Source organism: Doryrhamphus excisus, chromosome 16 (assembly GCF_030265055.1).
Source record: "Doryrhamphus excisus isolate RoL2022-K1 chromosome 16, RoL_Dexc_1.0, whole genome shotgun sequence".
Classification (NCBI taxonomy): Eukaryota; Metazoa; Chordata; class Actinopteri; order Syngnathiformes; family Syngnathidae; genus Doryrhamphus; species Doryrhamphus excisus.
The window spans coordinates 18,324,495-18,344,081 of record NC_080481.1 but is presented as its reverse complement, the minus strand read 5'-3'; the positions used below and the strand labels follow the sequence as shown (position 1 = coordinate 18,344,081).

The 19,587-nt window shown below is 42.3% G+C and overlaps 1 protein-coding gene across 3 annotated transcripts; it reads right to left on the bottom strand.

The window, feature by feature from the left end:
* Positions 1-400: 400 nt before the first annotated feature.
* Positions 401-19,587, bottom strand: LOC131104589 (acyl-CoA-binding domain-containing protein 6). 3 transcript variants are annotated; one of them, XM_058051914.1, is made up of 11 exons: positions 19,122-19,564; positions 15,164-15,225; positions 14,072-14,263; positions 13,106-13,162; positions 11,030-11,131; positions 10,093-10,104; positions 7,976-7,978; positions 4,822-4,908; positions 3,270-3,342; positions 1,222-1,317; positions 401-1,161 (listed from the first exon to the last, which is right to left on the bottom strand). In XM_058051914.1, the coding sequence occupies exons 1-11, from the start codon at positions 19,252-19,254 to the stop codon at positions 983-985; spliced, it is 996 nt and encodes a 331-aa protein (XP_057907897.1). In that variant the 5' UTR covers positions 19,255-19,564; the 3' UTR covers positions 401-982. The 3 variants fall into 3 exon arrangements, 1 of the variants encoding a protein (XP_057907897.1); XR_009119803.1 differs by lacking the exons at positions 401-1,161; positions 1,222-1,317 and adding an exon at positions 3,436-3,764 and having other exon boundaries at positions 7,976-8,888; positions 19,122-19,587; XR_009119802.1 differs by lacking the exons at positions 401-1,161; positions 1,222-1,317 and adding an exon at positions 3,436-3,764 and having other exon boundaries at positions 4,822-8,888; positions 19,122-19,587.

Below are 19,587 nucleotides of genomic sequence, written 5' to 3'. Positions count from 1 at the left end.
ATAAGTGCATAGAGTACTTAGTGTACTTTATGGAGTGTACTTATAGAAGTATAGTGTGTTTTTTCACAAATCGGATCTACAAACCGATCCAGACTGCTAAACGTTGGAGACGTTTGGAAGAGCGAGACGGGAGGACGCTGGTCACATCATGGACAACACCCCCCCCCCCCATCCCACAGTAGAGGTGCCCCCCCAGTTCCGTTCCCACAGTGAACGCTACAGGACTTCTTTCCTTGTATTTACTCCGTTTTTACACGTTATTTCAATAAAATATGCTCTTTTATGTCGTTTATCTTGTGTTCTTTGTATGAAATATAGATATCGATTTAGAAGCGACGATAATTGGGATGGTTTTGGCATCGTTGCAGGAACGCTGAGTGAGGCTAAAGACACTGGAAGGTGAGTTCAATACCAAAGAGTTTAATAGCACGCTAACATTGTAGCCCAATGCCCAAACGACGGAAGGGCACAGGCTGACCTAACGGTGCAATCCGGCATAGGCGAGGCCACGTTAAGCATTTGAAGCGCTGGACTTAATTAAGGCACCTAATTAATGCAACATTAGCTAAACGAACCATGCGGTAAGAACCTGCGTCTGGACCGTGAATAGCAGCAACGTGGAACGCTGATGAAATGAGTACTTTAAGGCCTCCAGCATGGTGGAACGTCACAGGAGAAAACATGCATGGTAGCCATCTTTGGGATGCACGTATAAACACAAGACGTCGGATACAACGTCATTCCCGGCGCCAGGAAGCAGCGGGAGATTCCGCCAGAATGTGCGGTTATTCAAACGACAGTAATCAAGCATTTGGGGTCTCTTAGGTGGTCCTGTGGTCCTCAAAAGCTACTTGAGTAGTTTTTGGCCCCGGCGTAAATACTGCGATGGCGACGTGATGATAATACGTACGTACGGAAGCGACCAGCGGCCAAACCGGAAAAGCCAGCGTGAGCGTGCAGCTCCAGCAGTTCGCGCCGCCCCTCAGCGAGAGAACTTCCTGGGTCTGAAGGCGGGGAGGGCGAGCTGATGGGGCGCCGCCCTCTCCTCCTCGATGGGCGCCAGCTCCTCGGCAGAGCCCCACTTCTTCTTGGATTGGAAGAGTGAAGCCAGCTTCCTGTTCCTGTTGCGCTCCCTGGCCTGGGACACCTGGAAGTCGGCCGCTGTGGGAAGACGGGACGTAAGCGGCTGGTACCCGCTGGCGTGGCACCGTTACTACTCACGCAGCTCGCAGTCCTCCTCCGGACACTCGGCTTCTTTGGGCTTGAGGTAATGCAAGGCAAGATGGCCGCTGTAGTCCCTGAGGTTCTCTTTGGCACCTGACAGGAGAAAAGCGGGATGAGTTATCGCCTTATTCGGAAAAATGTGGATGAAAGATCTTGATGTACAATGATAGACGTGGATGGGTGAGGATGCCACCCGCCATTCTCCAGCTGTTATTCTAAAAGAAAGGATGGATGGATGGATCCCATCCTGGGTCCTCCCAGCCACCCTAAGGCGCCCTCGTCCTTTAGACCGCCACCCAAACCTGATGACCGTCCCTCGTTTACGGCGGTTAATTATTCCCAGACCTGACCGTGATGGTGGATTCCTTATTTACAGTACAGATGGAGTATTTCCATAGCGATGGCATAGACAACCTGTTTACTACCTTCTAAATACTTTTTAACATGATTAGAGACCTCTAGACATGGAATAACAGCCCTATAGTCACATTACACTGTGATTACCAACATAATAGAAAATACCCCAAATTACAGCTACATTACATTACAGACACCTAGCGACCGGTGTAGAATACTACATGGAATACTACTGTAGCATCGCAACGTCTTTGAATGCATCTTCTGAATGCCTTGGAATGCTACTTGCCTTCGTTCAGCCAATGATTCATTTAGGCAACTACGTGAGCACACAGCATACTTTTGGAGTCATATGGAGTGATATGGAGTGACATGGAGTGATATGGAGGGCTATCGGGTAACATGGAGTGATATGGGGTGACATGGAGTGACATGGAGTGATATGGAGTGATATGGAGTGCCATGGAGTGATATGGAATGGAGTGATATGGATTGACATGGAATGATATGGAGTGACATTGAGTGATATGGAGTGACATTGAGTGATATGGAGTGCTATGGGGTGACATGGAGTGCTATGGGGTAACATGGAGTGATATGGGGTGACATGGAGTGCTATGGGGTAACATGGAGTGCTATGGGGTAACATGGAGTGCTATGGGGTGACATGGAGTGATATGGGGTGACATGGAGTGCTATGGGGTGACATGGAGTGCTATGGGGTGACATGGAGTGCTATGGGGTGACATGGAGTGCTATGGGGTAACATGGAGTGCTATGGGGTAACATGGAGTGCTATGGGGTAACATGGAGTGCTATGGGGTGACATGGAGTGCTATGGGGTGACATGGAGTGATATGGGGTGACATGGAGTGCTATGGGGTGACATGGAGTGATAAGGGGTGACATGGAGTGCTATGGGGTAACATGGAGTGATATGGGGTGACATGGAGTGATATGGGGTGACATGGAGTGCTATGGGGTAACATGGAGTGATATGGGGTGACATGTAGTGATATGGATTGACATGGAGTGACATTGAGTGATATGAGTGATATGGGGTGACATTGAGTGATATGGAGTGACATTGAGTGATGTGAGTGATATGAGTGATATGGAGTGATATGGAATGACATGGAGTGATGTGGAGTGATATGAGTGATATGGGGTGACATGGAGTGATATGGAGTGACATTTAGTGATATGGGGTAACATGGAGTGATATCAGTGATATGGGGTGACATGGAGTGATATGGAGTGACATTGAGTGATATCAGTGATATGGGGTGACATGGAGTGATATGGAGTGACATGGAGTGATATGGAGTGACATTGAGTGATATCAGTGATATGGGGTGACATGGAGTGATATGGAGTGATATGGAGTGATATGGAATGGAGCAATGTGAAGTGACATGGAGTGACATGGAGTGACATGGAGTGACATGGATTGACATGGAGTGACATGGAGTGACATGGAGTGACATGGAGTGACATGGATTGACATGGATTGACATGGATTGACATGGAGTGACATGGAGTGACATGGAGTGACATGGAGTGACATGGAGTGACATGGAGTGACATGAAGTGACATGAAGTGACATATAGTGACATGGAGTGATATATAGTGACATGGAGTGACCTGGAGTGATATATAGTGACATGGAGTAATAAAGTGTTTTTACCGTAAGTCCCCACGAGCAGGTGCAGGATGTTGCAATGTCCGTGCAGCGCGGCGATGTGCAAAGGCGTGTAACCCTGCAACAACAGCACGCGTATGAGGAACAGGCACGGTCGCAAAAGGTCAAGAGGGGCGGGGTGAGGGGGCGGGGAGCGTGTCAGAGTACCTACCCCCTGGAGTTTCCCAGGCCCCCGGCCCCCCAGCCGGGGCAAGCGGCGAGGAAAGAAAATAGAAATTAGAAAGGCTGGTGGAAACAGCAAATACGGCTAAAAACATAATTGGCTGGTCATCACACTAAATTGCAGCGGTGCATGCTGGGACATAGGACGCACTGTTTAGGAGACAATTAACGTGACATGATGTGATGATTTATTAGCCTCGTGCTCCCGCGTTTGCACAGCTGGATCTTCGCTAAGGAGCCGAGGAGCCCGACGTCACGGAGACGCCGTCTTGTTTGTAAGCCCACGCACCCGCCTCTTCCTGCCGGGATACTCACGTGCTGCAAGACACACACACAAGACCCTGATCTCAGTTTGACTTCCTAGGCCACATGACCACCGCGCAGCGTCGGGAAAACCTATGGCTCGTCTCCTGGTACGTAACTGTGGTGCGTTCAAAGACCACCGTGCTGTGGGGAAAACTGTGCTGACCAACATTGGAGCTTGTTTTTTCTGTGACTTAATACAAATAAAATAAATCGATGAAGGAATTAGCAATACTAATCGATATCACATGAACCATGTGATTATTATAGCTTTCATCTTTCATATTTTAGGGTTTTTTTCTAAATTTTTCCTTTTTTTTTAATAAACTTTGTACATTTTCAACTCTTCTTTCCAACTTAAATTTCCAAAAATGCTAACTTTGTGTTTGTTTCTAATAATATTATGACTTTTCAAAAAGCCATCATATTTTGCCTCAATATTTCAACTCCAAGATACTAAAATGATAAAATGATAAAATTCCCTACTAGCTTATTTGAGGAAAACAGACTTTTTTCCTAGTTACAATATTTTTTTTCTATAAAACTCTTGACTTCTTCTAAAATGTTTTATTTATTTCCAACTAATTGAGCTTTAATGATTAATCATCTCTAATTATTAATTTTTTTTTTTTTTTTACACAAGCTCATTTCCCAAATATTACAATCGTGTTCATTGTTTTTATTTTCATGGTATGCATGTCTTTATTCTTTGGTATTTCAATTTTAGTTAGCAAAATGATTATTAAAAATGATTTGACATTATTGATTATGATATTATTCCACTGAAATTGTGACGTCTTTCTAAATAAAATACCTTTTGTTTTTATGTGTTGATGTTCCATTTTTACTTCAGTCCTTCGTCTCTTAATTATGGCTTTATTCCCACCATTAGAATTTATTCATAACTTTTTATTTTTTTACAAAACCAATTTTCCAAAACTTTTACTTTATAAAACTTGTTTTGGTTTCCATTTGACACCTTTTTAGTATTTAATATTTAGTATGTTCATATTCTGAGGATGAACCATCAAAGCATATTTGGCCAAATATGAAAAGCTAGCCGGAAACTCACCGATTTGGTGTTGACGTCGGCGCCGGCGTTGGCGACCAGAGCGGCCATGTCCTCGTTGCCGTGTTTGGCGGCCCAGTGCAGCGCGGTCTGTGGCGGACATTGCACTTCATTAGTGGTGAATTATGACACGGCGTGCTGATGCATTGATTTCCCCTCGGTCAATGGCGGGCTACCGGCTAGCACGTTGCACCCCAGCGAGGCCGCCATGTTCTTCTTAGCGTTGGATCAATCAATCAATTCTTCATTTTACCGTCACTTTGGACAGGGAACAGCCTTTTTTACAGCTAAACCAACACCGCTTTTATCATGGCCGCATATTGACCCTGGAACAGACTATTTCACATGATACCTCGGGCAAACACAAACACGGGACCATCAGCGACGGCATTACGAGTCGCAGCATCGGGCCGACAGCTCAGCCAGCTGCAGTCCAAGAGAGGTGAGGCCGCAAGGAGGCATGGCTTCCTGCCTTCCTGCCTAATTAGAAAATAACACGGCGCTGAGCGCACCGTAGGGGGGGGGGGGGGGGGGGGGGTTGGGGTTGGCCTGGCCACCTGTCACCATGGAGAAGATTGATGATGTTAGTGTGACCCTCAGAGGGGGCGCCCCACCCAGACAGGACTGTCAGCGCACGTCAACGTGCCGTAACGACTCATTTAAAAAAAAAAAAAGAGAAGTCATTTTTAAAAGCTGCACTCTGGCGTTGGCATGCCATGTGAGCGTGTTGCAGGCCGGGAAAGAAAACACTCATCCACCTGCCGGCCTGTGATCTCCCGTTTTTCCATCCCCTTTAAGGGCCATAATTACCGACCATCAACAGGTGTTGCCCACATAACCACTGTGCTGAGGGAATCGGACGCTTCATGCGGAAAATCAAACAGGAGCTCCTGGACGTGTAAATAAGCTGGGATGGGAAGAACTCCAGCGGATCGCCATTCAATTCCCTGCATGCTTGTGGATTGCTTAGGATTGTGTGTGCGTGTTTTCCTCTCCTAATGATGACTTTACTCCCATAATACAACTTCTTACCCAACATAAATTTTGAATAATTATGGATTTTTTTTACCTGAATATTTCAACTTCATGCGACTAAAACATTATTTTCCCTCCTACTAGAAATTTATTCTCAGAATATTGAAACATTTTAATTTATTTACTGACAATACTTTGACTTTATTCTCATAACTTTTTCTACAACTTACTTTTCCAAAAATAACAACTTTGTTTTTGCTGTTTTTTAAATTTTCTTCTTCATCTTTTATATTTTATTTTGGCATTGTGACTTTATTCTCGTACTTACTGTGTATTTATTATAACCCCCCAACCTAATTTTTGAATAATTTTTTACTTGAATATTTCAATTTCATTCTATTAAAACATGATTTTCCCTCCTACTAGGAATTTATTCTCAGAAAATTGAAACATTTTTTCCTCCTTCAAATAATTTTTTTTAGTTATTTACAAAACTTTGACTTTATTCTCATAAAAGTTTCCAAAAATAACAACTTTGTTTTTGCTGTTTTTTAATTTTCTTCATCTTTGTATATTTTATTTTGGAATTATGACTTCATTCCTGTACTTACTTACTATAACTTAGTGTATTTATTATAACCCCCCCAACCTAATTTTAGAATAATTATGGATTTTTTTTAGTTGAATATTTCAATTTCATGCTATTAAAACATTATTTTCCCTCCTACTAGGAATTCTCAGAAAATTGAAAAATGTTTTCCTCCTTCGAATATTTTTTTTTATTTATTTACAAAACTTTGACTTCATTCTCATAAAAGTTTCCAAAAATAACAACTTTGTTTTGGCTGTTTTTTAATTTTCTTCTTCATCTTTGTATATTTTATTTTGGAATTATGACTTCATTCCCGTACTTACTTACTATAACTTTGTGTATTTATTATAACCCCTCCAACCTAATTTCAGAATAATTATGGATTTGTTTTACTTGAATATTTCAATTTCATGCTATTAAAACATTATTTTCCCTCCTACTAGGAAATTATTCTCAAAAAATTGAAAAATGTTTTCCTCCTTCGAATATTTTTTTTTATTTATTTACAAAACTTTGACTTTATTCTCATAAAAGTTTCCAAAAATAACAACTTTGTTTTGGCTGTTTTTTTATTTTCATCATCTTTGTATATTTTATTTTGGAATTATGACTTAATTCCCGTACTTACTTACTATAACTTAGTGAATTTATTATAACCCCCCCCCCCAAAAAAAATAATTTTAGAATAATTATGGATTTGTTTCACTTGAATATTTTTTTTAATTTTCTTCATCTTTATATATTTTATTTTGGAATTATGACTTAATTCATGTACTTACTTACTATAACTTAGTATAACTTTATTTTATTTTTTTACTATAACTTTATTATAACCTTCCCCCCAACCTAATTTTAGAATAATTATGGATTTGTTTTACTTGAATATTTCAATTTCATGCTACTAAAACATTATTTTCCCTCCTACTAGGAATTTATTCTCAGAAAATTGAAAAAAATGTTTCCTCCTTCAAATAATTTTTTTTTCATCTTTCATCTTTGTATATTTTATTTTGGCATTATGACTTTATTCCCATACTTACTATACTACTTACTTATTTACTATAACTTAACTTATAACCTAATTTTCCAAACATTTTTGCCGTTGTGTTTTTAGAACGCGCCACAGCTTGGACAGCCCTGATGTGGATTTAATGTCTGGTGACTTCAATTTCGGTCTCTTTGTGGCCGTCTACTGCATCTTTGCTGTGAGAGTGCAGTTCTTCACGAGTTTGGCCTTGGCCGGGCGAGGCCTGCTCCCCCAGGCGAGCGTGAGGCCGGTGGCGTGCAGGAGACAGATGGCGGTAGATGTGGTCTGGATTTAGCGTCTCCATTGTGTGCCCGCTGTCACCAGACGAGACAGATTGGCCAAAGCGCCGCTCGTATCGGGGTCTCCTACTGGGGTCTCCTACTGGGGCAGAGTGACGGACGAGCAGGAACAGGATGCGGCGTCTCCCCTTCCTGCGTCCCTCGTTTTCTGTTCCTGACCCCCCGCCTGTTTCAGCGCTTGAGGGATGGCTCTTGGGACTCTGGACCAACACCCTCCCACCCCGGTCCCAAGGAAGAGGAGTGATGGGCAGATGATGTACTTACAAACTGTTAGCCCCGGGGAGGAAGACCAGGTCCCAGAGGGGGTCGGGAGGCGTCCGTCATGAGGAGAGAAGAGACACAAACACATGACATGAGCCCCCCCTGCAAGGCTGAATAAAACCACAGAAAACCAGAAATCCTTTCTTCAGTTTTGGTCAAATTTCGGAAAAAAAACCCGACCCGAACCCTGGGTGCGATGCGGCTCTCAGGAGTCATGTGACCTCTGCGAGCATCTTCCTCCAAGCAACGGGGAAGCTAAAAGGGAACATCAAAGCGGCCCAAAGGGGACTTAGCCCCCTCCCCGGGACACAAGCGCCATTGTTGTCCAATTAATCCCAGCCTGCTCTATTACTTTCAGATTATCTTTAAGTAGGTGAAGTCTTTGTGGGGAATTAAGACTCTCCTTAATCCCTGACCCCCCCCCACTCCCTACTCCACTCTCATCTCCGTGCACTTCAATGGAGGGCGCGCTATCTTGTCCGGGTGGGGACGGCGGGCCTTAGAAGGTGGTCTGCTGGGGCCGTGTGAGAACCGTGACGCTGGGGAGGGACAACAAACATCAGCTCAAATCTTTTAAGCGCACGGAGTGGAGGGAACAAATAAAAGGATTTGGGTTGTCAGAGAGAGGGGGGGGGGCGTGGGGGGGTGGTCAGGAGCTAAAAAGCTATCTTCCATAATCCTTTTGATAGTGGACCTTTGAAATGCATGATCTGGATGTTTTAACACCGCCTTCTCGGAATTCCTGAGAAGGAAATCTCGGAATGAGCTGGTGAAAGGTACACAAGCGCGCCGCCGACGCCGAGGGCGGGCAAGTATCACGGACGCCCAAAACACCCACACATGAAAGGATACACACGACAAGAACTTGAGTAAATATTTGTGACTGCTGAGTTATTAGAAAATGGGCACTTACCCCCTGATGAAGATGAAGATGGGCGGCCGGGGAAGACATGAGACCAAGAGAGACAAAAACAACAATAAATCATCCGACATATTGAATACATTGAGTTCCATTAATGCTTAAAATTACTGTAAGATTACTGTAAATATTACACGTTAGCATGAATGTTGCTGCTACTACAACCTTGTTGTCAGGGTTTTGGGGGCGTACTAAAGGGGACCCGTGATGCCTTTTCCAGAATGTTGGATTCAGGTGTTAAACCATGCCAGACGTTTGGGAAGGCTGGGAACGCTCGCTTTCAGAGAGCTTTTTTTCCAACATTGGCTCGCTGTGACATCACAGTGAGCCTCATAAGGGCATCCCCGGTACAAGCTGGATGGAATAAATTAAAACTGTCGTGTTTTGGAAAGCTTTCATTGCGGGTTATCGTGTTTTGGTCACCATCTTTAGGACCCAAGAACTCAATACAGAGGGCCGGAAATGGACCAGAACGGGTCCTCTTTAATAGCGGGCTATCTAGGGTATCTAGGAGGAATAGGTGGGTCCCGTTACCGGCCTCTTTTTACATCTCTAGAACACACAAAAAAAGAGAAAGCTGTGTGTTCATGTCTCACATAAGGATTGTGCATAATAATAACAATAAAAAAACTAACATTTTCCTTTAAACATAGCATGCTACCAAGCTAGCCAGTTAGCCTCCAATGTGTTTATTCAAAACTAAAGAAGGCGTTTCAAACATGTGGAGGGAAGGACGACGTTAGAAGCCAAAAACTTACCACTTCCACACGTAATGGGAGGAGACATGTTGGCTGACTCCATGCAGTGTGAGGGCATGTACATATTTTGACTAATAATAGCACAAAGTCAACCACTAATTAATTTTTAATTAGAGTGAGGGAGTGAAGGTTGGAGCGCAATTTGGCAAGGGATAACTATAACTACATCCTGTCATTTATCTTTCATCTTTCTGTAAATAAACTACAGGACAACGGCCATATTTCAATCATAGTTGCCAATTGTAATTAACTGTGATTAACTCATTCAATCCTAGCCCTTCTTCAAAATTCAGCCCCTTCAGTGGCGGCCATTTTATACTGTGTTCTATGGTGATATAAACATGGAACCTACTCAAGACCCTCATCTTTCATCTTTCAAGGGGGGGGGGGGGTGTTTTCCATCACAAAGACCCAAGACAAGAGGAGGTGGATCTGATACTTACCGATGTGAAGTCCTGGTTCGGACATGAAAACAAGACACAAAACAGAGAAGAGTCAGAACGTGTGCAGACAACATGAACCAGTAGGGATGTCCCAAGACCTCATGAACCAGTAGGGATGTCCCAAGACCTCGTGAACCAGTAGGGATGTCCCAAGACCTGGCTACATTATACGTGACAGGGTTTCTGGTTCAGAAAGAATCATCATTCATTCCTCCATCACACAATAACTGCAAGTCAACTGGATCTACGTATCGCTCGTTCCCGCCTCCAGACAGGCGATAGAACAACAGCATGAACGGAGTGAGCCCTTTTGTCAGTCATAGTCTGTCTCGGTGGGTGAAGGCGGGGTCACCAGCATACACACAGAAGACTGCAGCCTTGTGAGGAGCAATGCCAGGTAAATGAGTCCAAATATGCAATATGTTTCAATATGTTTATAATTGTACTTTTGGTCATGTGACACCCCACTAATCCTAGCATAACTAGCTTTCTACGACTAGCTTGTGAGCAAAATGACACCAATGAGCCGCCCCTGATGATGCATAATCACGGCAGATTACCCTAAAGTGGAACTAATAAGGGATTATCTGCCAAATCGGACCCCCGAGAAGCAAAGCAGATCTTTGAAAATGCCACCGAGCTAACGCTAAATAACTGCAGAATCTGCTCCAAAAGTTTGACACTGTTGTGACTACAAGACTACTACGAGGCTAACCGACTGAGTGCTATTTACCCGCTAAGAAGCTACCCAGCCTTCACCGTTGAGGACCTGGAGAGGACCCCTAAAGGACCCCCTAAGCTAACCGGCTTTGATCAGGGAACAATGGGGCTCAGCTGCTGTGAAGTAGCCAACTACGCTAACACACACCTGCTAGCTACCTCTGCTAGCAACGTGCTTTGCTTTGCTACTTTCCCCCGCGGAAACGTAGCGTGCTACCTTCTTGTTGGCCAGCGAGGGGTCCTGACGGAGCAGCTGACACAGGTCAGGGACTCGAGCGCCGGCCGCAAAGTAGATCCACTCCTTTTCTATGGGGTCCAACTGGTACAGGAAGAGGGCGGGGCTTAATATTGACTGACAACAACGGCGCTAAGCTAGCTGGAACAACAACAACAACAACATGATACATGTACCATTAAATACTGTATGTCCTCAAGACGGTACATAAACGCTAAATTATGTTATTATGGTACATTAGAGGTATAGTACATGTAATACATTACTGCTTAATCAAATATGATATCAATATGGTACATTAGAGGTATAGTACATGTAATACATTACTGCTTAATCAAATATTATGTCAATATGGTACATTAGAGGTATAGTACATGTAATACATTACTGCTTAATCAAATATGATATCAATATGGTACATTAGAGGTATAGTACATGTAATACATTACTGCTTAATCAAATATTATGTCAATATGGTACATTAGAGGTATAGTACATGTAATACATTACTGCTCAATCAAATATGATATCAATATGGTACATTAGAGGTATAGGACATGTAATACATTACTACTTAATCAAATATGATATCAATATGGTGGTATATTAGAGGTATTTTACATGTAATACATTACAACTCAATCAAATATGATATCAATATGGTACATTAGAGGTATAGGAAATGTAATACATTACTGCTTAATCAAATTTTATGTCAATATGGTACATTAGAGGTATAGTACATGTAATACATTACTGCTTAATCAAATATGATATCAATATGGTGGTACATTAGAGGTATAGTACATGTAATACATTACTGCTTAATCAAATATTATGTCAATATGGTACATTAGAGGTATAGTACATGTAATACATTACTGCTTAATCAAATATGATATCAATATGGTACATTAGAGGTATAGGAAATGTAATACATTACTGCTTAATCAAATATTATGTCAATATGGTACATTAGAGGTATAGTACATGTAATACATTACTGCTCAATCAAATATGATATCAATATGGTACATTAGAGGTATAGGACATGTAATACATTACTACTTAATCAAATATGATATCAATATGGTGGTATATTAGAGGTATTTTACATGTAATACATTACAACTCAATCAAATATGATATCAATATGGTACATTAGAGGTATAGGAAATGTAATACATTACTGCTTAATCAAATTTTATGTCAATATGGTACATTAGAGGTATAGTACATGTAATACATTACTGCTTAATCAAATATGATATCAATATGGTGGTACATTAGAGGTATAGTACATGTAATACATTACTGCTTAATCAAATATTATGTCAATATGGTACATTAGAGGTATAGTACATGTAATACATTACTGCTTAATCAAATATTATGTCAATATGGTACATTAGAGGTATAGTACATGTAATGCATTACTGCTTAATCAAATATTATGTCAATATGGTACATTAGAGGTATATGTAATACATTACTGCTCAATCAAATATGATATCAATATGGTACATTAGAGGTATAGTACATGTAATGCATTACTGCTTAATCAAATTTTATGTCAATATGGTACATTAGAGGTATAGTACATGTAATACGTTACAACTCAATCAAATATGATATCAATATGGTACATTAGAGGTATAGTACATGTAACGCATTACAACTCAATCAAATATGATATCAATATGGTACATTAGAGGTATAGTACATGTCATACATTACTGCTTAATCAAATATGATATCAATATGGTGGTACATTAGAGGTATAGTACATGTAATACATTACAACTCAATCAAATATGATATCAATATGGTACATTAGAGGTATAGGAAATGCAATACATTCCTGCTTAATCAAATTTTATGTCAATATGGTACATTAGAGGTACATGTAATAAATTACCGTGCCATCAAATATGATGTCAATATGTTAGATTAAATGTGATGTCAATATGATACATTAACCAATGCTATAAAAATGGTACATTAGAAGTGAAGTACACGATGCAGTAAATGGTGTAAAAATGCAACGAAGCTACTTACGGCGACTGCAGCCGAGCCCATACTTCCTGTCGAATCGTCGTCCTGCTCCGACTCCCACTGAAAGTTACACAAATGTCAAAGATGACTAAAAGTGTGACACAATCAGCATACCGCAAACACACACACACACACACACACACGTGTGCTGCCTTGAGGATGTCACATGTCACGCCACTACGGGGTGTCAGACGGAGGTGAGGGGTAACAGAAAACAATCCAATTAACAACTGGTCCAAAACCACATGGGCTCAGGGGAACATTGAGGAAAGTGTAAAGGTGCCAATCAAAGGAGACCTACGTAGAATACATTACGATATTAGGACGTATCCACTAGCATGTCTGCCGTGTGTGGGACTTCCTGGTGCACTGATGGAAGTTCTGCACCTTGCAAAACGTGCGAGTCGGCGTCGGCTTTAGCACGGAAACATACTAGATTGCATCGCCTACGTTCTCCTGTTGAAATATAATATAATACAATATAATACATAATGGTGATCACACACAAATACAGTATCTTCACTGTGACCCGTCTCTTTGACGGCCACAAATGATGATTATCTTTCTAATGAGGTCCAACATGTTGCTGCTTAGCATCATAACAGGGGCTTTCATTTAAATGCAGATCCTGCAACACCCCCCCCCCTTCCACCCCGACACCCCTTTTAACACCCACCGGTCACCTCTAGCTTCTGCTGGCTCCAGAAAGCAAAGCTAATTAATTTGGCGACATCTGGTGGCTTGAGGGGGAACTGCATGCATGTCCTAATGGAGAACATCACCGTCCAAGAACACATGAGTTACCTCCAGCAGATAAATGTGACATGCTAGTTTTGAAAGTCCCAAGTGGGGTCAAAGTTCAAATGCGTACTGTATTTGAGCCAGACCACAGGGCTCCCGGGGCTGTCAAAGGTGGCCCCGGCGTGGCTTTAGAAGTTTTTTACCAGAATAAAATGTTTTTGACTTCACCTCTTCAGCGCCGTCTGGCTCATTGTGCGCCATTAACTCGTCCTGACGCCGGCGAGGCTGCTCGGTCGCCGGCGCACTGCCAGGACCGGGACATCTCCGCTCGTCCTCGTCCTGCCTGGGAAGTTTGTCCTGGTTGTCCCGCGCTTGCAGCAGCTGCCTGTACTTCTTCTTGAGGAAAAGGTACTTCTCACCCTGCGGCAGACATGTTGGAGCGATGACCAGGTCAGCTGACACTCACAAACACACATCATATCATTTAAAAATAGAAATATGATAAGTAAAATGATACAGATATGAAATAATCAACATTTGTAACATAAAAGTTTGTCACCAATGTCGTGACCTAATTATTTTATTACATTTCTATAACAAAAATATATAACAGATGTATTTTATTTAATGGCCATTTATTTGAAATGAATCTTCTGCACTATCACATTTTATTATCTATTCAATGACATTAATGTCATCATAAGAAAATTACTTTTTATGAGTAATTAAACAAAATCAGATGTTCCAAAAAAATCCACATCCACAAATATATAAATATATGTATTTTCTGGACTATAATTCACACTTTTTTTCATAGGTTGGCGGTTCCTGCGACTTATACTCCAGAGCGACTTATAAATGAAAAAAGTGTTTATGTTACATAAACACTGGACACCTTTTCTGTTCATGTTATTTTTGGTCATTTTCTATGTATTGTTTTTGCATTTTCTCTTCCTCTCTCTCTCTCTAATATATATATATATATATATATATATATATATATATATATATATATATATATATATATATATATATATATATATATATGATGTAATAATATATTATTTATCAAAATTTTTTTATATATTTTAATTTATTTTTGGTCATTTTCTATGTATTTTTTTTGCATTTTCTCTTCCTCTCTCTCTCTCTCTCTCTCTGTAATATAATATATAGAGAGAGGAAGAAAAAATATATAGAGAGGAAGAGAAAATGCAAAACAAATACATAGAAAATGACCAAAAATAAAGTAAATATATAAATGATATATTATGACATCATTATAAATAATAATAAATTAAATGGATGGATTATACTCACATTTTCCGACTTGACAACAGCAATGCGGTCAATGATGAGCTTGAATTCTTCTCTGTATTTTGCTGCAGGAGAAGAAGAAAGTCCATTTGTCATGTATATATAGTACAGCCTACAACCCACAGGACCACATAAGTACTATTCCAGAATAACCCAGCGGTGATATAAGTTCTGTTCCAGAATAACCCAGCGGTGATAAGAAAGAGAAAGAAAGTGGAAGAAAGAGAAAGGCAAAAAGTGAGAAATGTCCAACATTCGCCATGAAAAAGCAGACAGCGGAGGGTCCAATGACAGCACTTCAGGCCCGACTAGTTAGCATCTTCACCAACATTTAGCATTAGCAAGTTAGCAACGCCATACTACACAATACACCAGTGGCCCGTTATAATGTGTTTATGAGTGGCGGCCATCGGGTAGCACTGAATCCATTTGAGGCAGCCTGCCTGCCACGCTGCACTCAATCAATGGAGTGAGGTTCCCCAGACCAGTGAAGTTAGCATGTTAGCCACGGTGCACTCAATCAATGGAGTGAGGTTCCCCAGACCAGTGAAGTTAGCATGTTAGCCACGCTGCACTCAATGAATGGAGTGAGGTTCCCCAGACCAGTGAAGTTTGCATGTTAGCCACGGTGCACTCAATCAATGGAGTGAGGTTCCCCAGACCAGTGAAGTTAGCATGTTAGCCACGCTGCACTCAATGAATGGAGTGAGGTTCCCCAGACCAGTGAAGTTTGCATGTTAGCCACGGTGCACTCAATGAATGGAGTGAGGTTCCCCAGACCAGTGAAGTTAGCACGTTAGCCACGGTGCACTCAATCAATGGAGTGAGGTTCCCCAGACCAGTGAAGTTAGCATGATAGCCACGGTGCACTCAATGAATGGAGTGAGGTTCCCCAGACCAGTGAAGTTAGCATGATAGCCACGGTGCACTCAATGAATGGAGTGAGGTTCCCCAGACCAGTGAAGTTAGCATGATAGCCACGGTGCACTCAATGAATGGAGTGAGGTTCCCCAGACCAGTGAAGTTAGCATGTTAGCCACGGTGCACTCAATCAATGGAGTGAGGTTCCCCAGACCAGTGAAGTTAGCATGTTAGCCACGGTGCACTCAATCAATGGAGTGAGGTTCCCCAAACCAGTGAAGTTAGCATGTTAGCCACGATGCACTCAATTAATGGAGTGAGGTTCCCCAGACCAGTGAAGTTAGCACGTTAGCCACGGTGCACTTGTCACCACACTCAGACTTCCCCAACAAGGAATAACTTTTTCTCCACGTCTTTTACGATGCTAGCATATTGGAATGTTTAGCTCTGGGCTTCAGCCTGCAGATGTTTCAGTGGTATCTTCAGTGGGCGGACATCGCAACCGTTTCCTCTTCCTTCCTGGGGAGGACGCAGAGGACACTGGCAGACACAACAACAGGAAAGCCACAGGAAGCGGTCGCTCAAACCCGAGAGAAAATTCCATGCCCCTCCTTGCATTTGTGCCCCACTTTTCTGATCCCCCCCCCCACCCCCTGGTCCTCTCATTAGAGGTCTGAATAATCCCTCATGCATGTGGACTTAATTGTGATTAAAAGGCTATCATGGCATTGACAACATGAGCACCAGCGCAACGCCACATGCTAGCGCAGACTTTCACTACGTGGGAAGAAGCGCCGCTTTGCTAATCGTCAGATGGCCCTGACGTCACATCTGGAGCACATGTGGCCGCCCGGCAAGGTCACCCCGGATAGACGATTGTTTGCCCAGCTGGGAATGTTTGCCAGATTGTCAAACAACCTTGGAACCGCAAACTGCTGCTAGCTCTTTTCATGTCGCCGCATGTACTGGTCTTTGGTCTTTCCGTGACGTTAGCTACATGTACTGGTCTTTGGTCTTTCCGTGATGTCAGCTACATGTACTGGTCTTTGGTCTTTCCATGACGTTAGCTACATGTACTGGTCTTTGGTCTTTTGTATGACGTTAGCTACTTGTACTGGTCTTTGGTCTTTCCATGACGTTAGCTACAAGTACTGGTCTTTGGTCTTTCGTATGACGTTAGCTACATGTACTGGTCTTTGGTCTTTCCGTGATGTCAGCTACATGTACTGGTCTTTGGTCTTTCCATGATGTCAGCTACATGTACTGGTCTTTGGTCTTTCCGTGATGTCAGCTACATGTACTGGTCTTTGGTCTTTCCATGACGTTAGCTACATGTACTGGTCTTTGGTCTTTTGTATGACGTTAGCTACTTGTACTGGTCTTTGGTCTTTCCATGACGTTAGCTACAAGTACTGGTCTTTGGTCTTTCGTATGACGTTAGCTACATGTACTGGTCTTTGGTCTTTCCGTGACATTAGCTACATGTACTGGTCTTTGGTCTTTCCGTGACGTTAGCTACATGTACTGGTCTTTGGTCTTTCCGTGACATTAGCTACATGTACTGGTCTTTGGTCTTTCCGTGACATTAGCTACATGTACTGGTCTTTGGTCTTTCCATGACCTTAGCCGCATGTACTGGTCTTTGGTCTTTCCATGACGTTAGCTACATGTACTGGTCTTTGGTCTTTCTGTGACGTTAGCTACATGTACTGGTCTTTGGTCTTTCCGTGACGTTAGCTACATGTACTGGTCTTTGGTCTTTCCGTGATGTTAGCCGCATGTACTGGTCTTTCCGTGACGTACTGGTCTTTCCATGACGTACTGGTCTTTCCGTGATGTTAGCTTCATGTACTGGTCTTTGGTCTTTCCATGACGTTAGCTACATGTACTGGTCTTTGGTCTTTCGTATGACGTTAGCTACATGTACTGGTCTTTGATCTTTCCATGACGTTAGCTACATGTACTGGTCTTTGGTCTTTCCGTGACGTTAGCTACATGTACTGGTCTTTGGTCTTTCCGTGATGTTAGCCGCATGTACTGGTCTTTCTGTGACGTACTGGTCTTTCCGTGATGTTAGCTTCATGTACTGGTCTTTGGTCTTTCCATGACGTTAGCTACATGTACTGGTCTTTGGTCTTTCCATGACGTTAGCTACATGTACTGGTCTTTCCGTGACGTTAGCTACATGTACTGGTCTTTCCGTGACGTACTGGTCTTTCCATGATGTTAGCTACACGTACTGGTCGTTAGCCGTATGTACTGGTCTTTCCGTGATGTTAGCCGCATGTACTGGTCTTTCCGTGACCTTAGCTACATGTACTGGTCTTTCCTTGATGTTAGCTACATGTACTGGTATACTGTAGCTTCTACAGGCTAACTTTAGCAAAGTTGTGATTTTAGTGAGTTGTATTCATTCATGTTAGTACAAAATTGTTTTTCTTTTTCGGGAATCTTCGACAAACAAACTTGAGCTTATGTTGGAACAAGGTAGCGTTCAGGATTTAACATGAGTGAATGTTAGCAATATGTAGTAACAAAAAGTTCCTTTGAATTGTAGCTGTTAGCAAGTACAGTTATTTATTGTTAGCAGACTGTTAGAAGACTTCTACTGGTAAACTTAAGCTAATGTCCAGATTTCGTTGTAGCTTTTAAGAAGTGCTATTAGTTAATATTATCATGATGTAGCTTCACCAGGCTAACTCTGGCTAATGTAACACCGTAGCTATGAGCGAGTGTATTCATTGATGTTAGCATTATGTAGCTTCTTTACACAGATGGAAGGGAATGATAGTTAGTTAATTATATTGATATTGTCTTTTTCTGACTCCAAAACACTCCTGTAAACAGCTAACCAACTATAACATTTATGAAGGAATATGTTATTGATGTGGCCAAGCGTGGGGATGACTTCTTATGACGTCACGGCGGGTTCAAGTTCCCTGCTCAGGGTCGGAAATGACATCATCTCTACTCTAACTGCACCTCTATGGGGACGAAGGGGCTATTTTTAATGCAAACCAGCTGTTTAACACAACAATTGAAAGGTAAATGTGAGGCAGTAGTCGTCTTTGGCTAACTAACTTTTTGGCGAGTTACTTACCACGCAGCTGGGGGTCATTGTGTCCGATAAAAGGCTTAAAAGTCTTGAGGATGTCGGCATTTCGGACTCTGGCGGAGCTGCCCGCCGTGGAGTAAAAGTAATCCAGCAGCGACTCTTCGCTCACGTCGCTCATGTTAGCCGTTAGCTCGATTAGCTTGATTAGCTTGATCACGTCCCCGCGGCTACTTCAGGCTCTGCCTTTTTGCGGATGTTTCCACGTTGGAGCCCCCCCCCCGAGTGGCGGCCGTCTGGTCGGGCTAATTAGCGGCTCTTCATGGCAAACCTTTCACTCCACCCAGGCGGGATGACTGCCGCTGCTGCGCGGTCTCCTGCTCGTTTTTAACCCCTTAGTTGCCTTCTCCTAGCATCCTCCCTTCACTTTTAACAACAAGGTGTCGGACGGACTTTTGACAGAGGGCCCTGAACGCCCCCTTGACATTTACTTCCGGTTTGTGAGGTTGATCAA